Here is an 8,200-nt window from a genome sequence, read left to right on the forward strand (position 1 = left end):
ATTTTCAGGACAAAAACCTAAAAAGAAGTGTCACAAGCCCAGCCTCTGTATCTGACTGGCTGACTTCTAATCCAATGGCTGCAGGAGCAGACACGGTTGAGAAGGGAAACATTCAGATGGAAAATCATTACCCCAGACAACGCACGTGGAGTGCCCGCACTTTCCATGATTTCCTGGCTCCATTACCACAGTTACAGAAAAAATGGTGTAGCTGGACCACCAATAGTCCCTTCACAAAGCTGGTTGACAACAGTGTAAGTCTTGCTAGGAGAGGAGTATGGGGTGGTCAGCTTTTGTGCCCTATCTGCTTGCTGGTGGGCCACATTTTCTCCTGCCCTTACTGCTTTGCCTCTCCAACCTGTAAACGCAACACACTTTTCAGCCCATCTTGCTTGGTGCATGGGAAACTCTTTTGCCTAACCATATTGTAATTTATTCAAGCTTTCCTGAAGTGCTAAAAATCTGCATTCATTGAATTTTCCGACATATTCCCTTTTTCATGGTTATACTTTAAATTAATTTTGACATATTACTATTGCATAACAAGAAGGCTATAGGTGTGGGCGGGATATGTAGGTCTCACTGATGGTTATCAGCAAACAGCACTTGTTACAAAGTTAACAGAGGATATTCCTTTTTTTTAGGGTAATAACATAGGTTTTTGCAAAAGAAAGCATATTACCTCTATCTTAAGAAGGAATTTTAACTTTTAGTGCCCTTGGGATTAATGTTTCTTAAGAGTTTCTTTTCAAAGCATGTCTACTAATTTATTATTATTTTGTACAGGCTTTTCCTACAGCTGCAAGAACCCAAGGTGTTCCGACCAGAAAGGTGATTTCTGCCACTGAGATAGAAGGAGCTTCAGAGACAGTTTACTCTGATTCATCTGCCAGCAATGCCTCATACCCCCTCACTCTGTCTGCACAAAGGCAGCGGAAGCTAAGCTCCTGCAACTTGAAGAAATCCAGGTTTGGGAACCCTTACTTTGGATTTTTAGCTGGTTCCCCTGACAGCAAACGTGTGAGGTCCTTGGATCCCTCAAGACATCTAGGGGCAGTATCGCCAGTTAACAGCCAAAGCCCCCCAAATACTCTAGAGAGCTCCAACGCCCTGAAAATCAACTTGGTCAATGGTTCAAAAACAAAAGAGCTTGTGGTAGAAACAGATAAAAACAAACCAGTTTTTGTTATTTCTGAAGAAGGAGATGATCAGCAGCCTCTGGTCTTAGCAGAACATCTTAACCAATGCGGAGATCATCTCTCTGAGCAAAATGCTGTGTATGCACCAGCTGTGCCAGACAAACAGCCCGTGGTTCTGACTGCTGAGGGCAACAGTTCTGCCACGTTCATGTCAAATCTTCCATTTTGGGCAAAGTCTCCCGGTTTATACAAAGGTCAGGTGAAGGCCCCTAACTCTTCCAGGGACCAGCAGAGCTTGTCAGCAGTAGATGCTAATACTAGTGCGACCTCACAGAACTTTGATACCCTAGCTGCTCCTCCAGTATGTGAAGCCTCAGTCCAATGATGCTCTCAGAAAGACTGAACCATCAGTTCACAAAAACAGAGGCAGCAGGCACATGATCTGAATGGAAGTGGTGCCAAGCATGGCAGCCATACGTGGACACGACTTTTGTAAGAGTAGTCTCTGCTTCCCACCCGTTGGCTTTGGGATTATGGCTATATGTACCACACCACAGCACAAATGCCATCTTCCCTTTTGCTCATTAACAAACGTATTTTTCTGCATGGAATTTTGATGTGTTTTATTCAAGGAAGTATTCTCTGAAAAGGTATTTCACACTGCAGAAAATCTTTTCTGGAATGAGACATGAAAGTCATCTGAGACAGTTACATCATGGTTTATATCTAAAATGTAAATCAGTCCTCTGTCACTGTGGTACCACTTGAGTCTTTCTGTTAGAAGCTATGAGTTAAATTCTGCTCGTAGGTATGCCCGTACAATTCAAGCCTTGCCAAGCCAAGGGTAAGAATTCAATCATGCATGTCTGCATACTGTTTTGTAAACAATTTTAAACATTTCATAATTTCTGCACTCTAGCTCTAAGTTTACCAAGCATTAGCATTTCTAATATTAAAGACCATGAGTATCTCATATCCTAACTCTTTAGAGTGCAGACAAGCTACGAAAGTCTGACTAGCTTTATTTTTGTTAGATCTACATAGGCTTAAACACTTCAGTCCACTATGTTTTAAGGTGACTCCTCGTGGCAACAGGAGCATGTGTACAAAAACACTGAAATACTCGCTTGGAATAGCCTTCAGTACCCAACACTTGGATATTTGCAGCTGCTCTGATCCTATATCCACCAGCTATTTATTACTGGTAACGCACATTGACTAGAGAAACTATTTCCCCTCCTTTAGCAGGCAAGACTTAAAAGACAAAATTAAGTGTGGCAAACTTTGAGTGCTCATTTTCTTTAAAAATGAACTAGTAAGTAGCTGTGCCCCCCAATCACAAATTCAGAGCATTCAGTAGAGCACTGAACCAAAGGGAAGCCTGCTTGTCCTATTACCTTTAATAACCCAATTGTTATTTTAATGCCTCCTGGTGATATTTCTCTGTCTTTTCAAGAAAATCCTGAACATTCAACTCTCAACTTAGAATTATTTTTCTTTCTTAAATGAAAGAAACCTCTACAAAGCTGTATTTTGCAACTTAAATTATTTTTACTTTCTTAAATAAATAAATAAAAATCCCTATAAAGGGGATTCCTGTATTTTGCAGCTGACGCAGGACACTGTTTTAAGGCAACAGTAAGTCATAAAACAGGTGCCAGAATGAAATCTCCCATACAAGTCTTCTCCTATATTAGCTACACTGTGCATCGAGTTATCTTAATCCTTCTATGTGAAGGCATTTAAGTTTGATTCCTGGGATATTTAACTGAATTATTTATGATTTCACCTGCTATTACAGCTTCCATTTGCCACCTGTTAATGTCTGAGATATGCAACACAAGATTGTAGGTTTTGCCTAATATTTTGTGTACATGTCTGTGTAGACATAAAAGGCTTGCATCTTGTAGCAGTGGAAGCAAAAACCATATATGCCCTTCAGCAGTTGACTCAAAAATGAACAGCAGACAGATGTCAGCATTTATTATTACCAGACTGTGTTGAGTAGTTTTGAAGCACAAGAGTCTGGCTCCAAGTTTTGTTTTTGTTTTGTTGTTTTTTTTTCTTCTAAATTAATGTTACATGAATCAAAGGGAAGAGTTAATATATTTATGACAAGAAAATATTTAAACATCTACAGTACTCTAATAACTTCCACAATGTTAAATTCATACACATTGTAAATCAGAGCCAATGCTACATTTATTATATTTCTGGAGATTGAATTACTAAAATCTACTTTGGAAAAGTATTTGTGTTCAGTTACTGACAGCACCTACATGTGAAGGGCTGGGAAAAGTGACTTTTTCAATAAAAGAGTGTTTAACTATTCATTTCTGCAATGTAATGACACAGTTTATTTTGCTGAAATACTAAGTTGTATATGCCTTGCCCCAGAGTACCAGGCCATCTCATGATGTACACCAATACAGCAGCCCAACTGCAGCAGTTGCTGCAATGAAATGAGCACAAAAACCGCTGCATCCCTCAGTCCAATACTAAAGGTTTAGATCCTGGTTCCTCCTCAGTAACTCAGGTAGGTAACAAGGGGTTGTTTACATGGACTTTCTTTACTACCTACCTTTGGAACCAAAGGCTCTCCTCTTGAACAATACGCACTATTGAACAACGCTGCTTGTTCTCAGAACAGGGGTGGCAGACATCCTACACTATACAAAGATGGGACCTTACACCCCTGAAAGATAGCAAAGCCTAATGCCAAACCAGCACCCGCTGCAGATGCACTGAAGACCACCCCCTCCCTCCCTCCCGGTCAACCCTGATCAGCCAGGAGCACAGCATATGGGAGACTTATGCTTAAATTCTTGACCTGCCTTTTGAAGTTCCTATTATTTTTAGGCAGATCACCAAAATGCACTGCTAAAGAGGTACTTGCATTTCGTACCTTCAAAGAACAGGAAATAGATTTTCCTCCTCACAGAGCAAAGAGGAACTATTTTGAAGTTCTTCCCACCACACCTCCTCCCCCCAGCTCTGGGTGGAATAAAGTGCTTTAATGCTTCAGTGCTTTAGAGCTGTAAATATTGACTAGGATTAGTTCTTAAACAGAAATGTTACTGTGCCACTTAAGTTTCCTCTTAACGGCTCTATTACTTTTGAGAGATATTCTGCAACTTTTTAATGATAGAAAACCTCACAGCTTGTGGACCTGAGATGCAGTTTTACCTTTGTGGTAACGCAGTCATTTTACTGTGCTATTTTGCATACTGTAACTAAGCAGCAAATGGGATAAGCATGCTAAACACTTGCTGAAGAGGAAGAAAAATTTTCCTGTTCAATTGTGAATGAAATTATGTCTTAAAATGTTATAGATCTAACAAAAAGTTTTTTTCCCTCCCCCCACTAAAATTGGATTTGAATAATGTACACTTAAAAAAAAAAAAGAACCTCTGTAACATGCTGGGCACTCCCTCCAGCCAGTGTGTTATGTAGATTGAATAGAACATTAAAATAAACAAGCAATGAAAACAAAACAACTCCTCCCCCTGAACCAGAACTGTGGGCATTCCCCCCCCCCCCCTTTATTTTTTTTGGATTGTTGGAAATAGAGATTCAAAATAAAAGCTTGAAGCTATACAAGCTGACAAGAATCCTGTGTGCCAGGTGTTGATTTTTTTTTTTGCTGTCAGGCAGTTAAAATGGTTGAGAACAGAGGCTCAGTGGGAAGAACTGAAAGATTAACCATGCAGCTCATGCATCCTAACCTCCAGGATACAGACTAACATTCAGCAGAGCACTGTGGCTGGTTTAAGTAGTACCTAAGCTACTGTCACTATGTAGTTTGGGGTGTGGTGGCAGTGGAAATAAAAATTAATTTATAACTTGTTAGCAGAAATATGAGCTGAAGTTTCCTTTCAGGAACCTACCTTTTCTTTAAGAGCAGTTGGTTATAAAACATCCTACTCTTAACTGTAGTTTGTTTTTCCCCCCCCCTCCACAAGAAGGGCGCATGAGTCATAACTAAACACATTGGGTTCAACTATTCCAAGCAGTCAGCTACTAGATCTTATTCTACACAATTGAAGATTAATTTGGATTGCAAGGAAAAAGATAAGTCCTAAGCCAACACTTACCTAACGAAAGCGAGCAACTGAAACTCAGCAGGACTGAAAAGAATACCCAACAGAGACCAAATCTAGCTTCAACATATATTCATGGTGTGTCTAGAAATGTCTTTGATGTTAAACCTCATATGGCACACTTAGCATTTTTTATAATTCATTTCCTATGGAAACTAATGAGCTTAAGGGTGAAATTACCTCATTGAAAGTCAAAATGGTGAAGTGTGAAGAAAAGAAGGATGACCTGAAAAGCAGATTTAGTAGCAATCTTTGCATATTAAGCATTGCTATGGGAAATAGTATAATTAGTTTTCTTCAGAACTTATTCCTTGGAATTGTGTAAGTGGTATTTCAGCTCCCAAACATCATGCAGAAAGAATGTTAGATAAAATAGGTGGAAAAAATGCAAAATCCCCACACATTCTTTTTAAAACCAAAAGATCTTTTTCCTAGCTTCCAGTAACACGGAGACTGTTGGTTTATTTTTAGAGGGCAGACTGTACAAAATAAGGCCCCCTTCCAGCAGAATTTTGTAAGAGACCATAAAAAAAAAAAATCAGAGCATAATTTAGAATGGAGCATTCTCAACCGCCTAACTCCTTGTACTTGAATCACTTACTTCCCTAAGCTCTTGCTGTAGGCTAAGCCATCTGCACTACACAATTCTACCAAAGATTAGAAATTGAGATAAAATAGATGCTTTTTTTTTTTTTTTGTGAAATGAATGAGCTAATGCTTGACCTTCAATACCAAGCTTCTATTAATTTCAAAGAAAACAGTACAGAGCTTAAACACAAATTATCCTACAGAGTTGCTGATACTTAAGATACTGAGGACTCTCAGATTAAAACCAACTGTTGAGATTAGTATTTTGTCAGCTACATGTATTGCAGTTGCAAAAGGCCGTGTTTTTTCTCATCATAAGCTTGATACCCTTTTCTTTATGGAGGAAGAGCTATGAAGTGCTTATGTTGTGCCAACACCGATCACTTGGCAGGGCATTACATCTAAAAATCAACAGCATCCTCTTAAACTAAATTAGTTACAGGTCATTTGGTGCTATAATGGAGCATAAAATACTTAAAACCACAAATATAAGTACAGGACAAATGAAAACCATTAAAAGACTTAAGGTCTATCAGTTTGTCTTTAAAACATACAGAACAATGTAGCATTTTCACTCTTCTATTACTTAACCATGAGTTTGAGCCTCTTTTAAACTTAGTCTGAAGAACAACAGACACTTGGGTTAAGAACAGCTGTACAGATAGGCTACAACAAGTTAAAGACACCTAGCTTCAAGTGTGGGAACAACAGCAGCGCAAAGAATCCTAGAATGCTAAGCTGCAACTTGAAGTTCAACTATTCTGGCCTCACTGTAGCATCATGCAGAAAGAACTGCAGACACGTCCTTCTATTTCCTCAGCAGGGAAATAGTTCTATTTTAAAAAGTCCCACTAATAGCAGCCACTTGAAATCTTATCATTTATATGAATTAGATCACTGAAAATCCCAAAGGTATAAAGATTAGCACAGTATGACATTCATTTTCTCTGGTCTGCTGTTAACATTGGTAGTGTTATAATGCTTGCCATGTCAGTCTCTACAGTGTAGCAAGATATTTAAGTTGTATGCACTTTTTTAAAAAGTGAACTTTTTTTCCTTACTAGCATCTTGAAGTCACCTTGTTTGCAAACATGTAACTTTTTAAACTTACATCATTTGCTACGAATCCTGTAGATCTGCTAATGATCCCTTGTGGTATAAACTTTCAAGTGTCAGATTGAGTTTCTTTGACTGACAAAAAAAACTCATGTCATTTTCAGTTACTACAAGTTCAAGGAAGATGCTTCATTGTAAAATCTCAACATTCAAATCATTGACAGCTTGACCAGTCCTGAGAAAATGTCACACACATCCATTTCTGTGGTGAAAGAATATGCCACAGAAGAAACAGAAACAGACGACTTCAGTGAACATTTTTTTTTTAATTAATAACTTCTTAGTTCAGGAAAAAAAAAATAAATCACAAAAGAGAACTGGAAGAACTACACTCCACCTTCTTTATAAAAGAACTTTCTCAAAGAGACTATGTACCTTATTTACCACTATGTCAAACTCTATCATAATCACCCTGGTTTTCACAACATCTATTCTACTACATTTCATGCTCACCTTCCAAATATCTCTTATAAAGGAGGTGGGGGTGTGCTTTAGACAGGTTAAAAAATATGCTGCACCTTTACAGTATTGAAACCATTACACCAAGCATAGTTCATACATTTATCACATTAACTATCACCTGGTAACCATACATTTAAAAAGGTCTAATGTATAGAGTATGTAATACCCATGACAGATACTCTTACTTACTTAAGAGCATATAAAGATCAGGATTTATTCACCCTCCCCATCTGCAAGTTAATTTCTCATCTCTTCCTGGTACAATACAAATGACAAAAAAAAAAAAAAAATCCCTTCATTCCATTGCACTACTGCAACCCTATATGCATAGAAAGGCAGATCAATTACCTGTAACAGGGAAAAGGTTTTTTTAAAAGGAATTTGAAGAACCTCTACTGCACAGGTAGTTTAGATGTTAAGTACCTAAGTTCCACTTTTTCTTCCAGATTTTTTTTTTGTCACATAATATATCCCTACACAAACATAACTTCAGTAAGTGCAAGTGAGGTTGTACATAGTACTGTAGATACTACTTTTGACCAAAAAAATTCAGCACAAGAGGCTTGAACACTAGCACAGTGACAAGTCTATGCTGAAAGCCCATCTGGGGTGTGGGAAGTGGTGAATGAGAATGCAAAGCACATTTCTGCATATAATGTGCAAAGGCTTGATCTCTACAACTGCACTCATTTTGCTACATGCACAGCCAGAGATGAAAAATGAGATCAAAAACAGCTGGGAATGGTTGTCCTGAGAAGATACAATAACCATTAAAAAAAATCTAAACATAAAGTA

The 8,200-nt window shown here is 38.2% G+C and overlaps 1 protein-coding gene across 3 annotated transcripts in view; it reads left to right on the forward strand.

Moving 5' to 3' along the window:
- LOC137865790 (uncharacterized) overlaps positions 1-3,472 on the forward strand; it is a 32,611-nt gene extending 29,139 nt beyond the window's left edge. For all 3 annotated transcript variants that reach the window (XM_068701237.1, XM_068701239.1, XM_068701238.1), the window contains 2 exons: positions 9-254; positions 787-3,472. In XM_068701237.1, the coding sequence (XP_068557338.1) occupies positions 9-254; positions 787-1,524 (984 nt within the window). In that variant the 3' untranslated portion in view covers positions 1,525-3,472. The remainder of the gene's footprint in view (positions 1-8; positions 255-786) is intronic.
- The last annotated feature ends 4,728 nt before the right edge of the window (positions 3,473-8,200 follow it).

Source organism: Anas acuta, chromosome 17 (assembly GCF_963932015.1).
Source record: "Anas acuta chromosome 17, bAnaAcu1.1, whole genome shotgun sequence".
Taxonomy (NCBI): domain Eukaryota; kingdom Metazoa; phylum Chordata; class Aves; order Anseriformes; family Anatidae; genus Anas; species Anas acuta.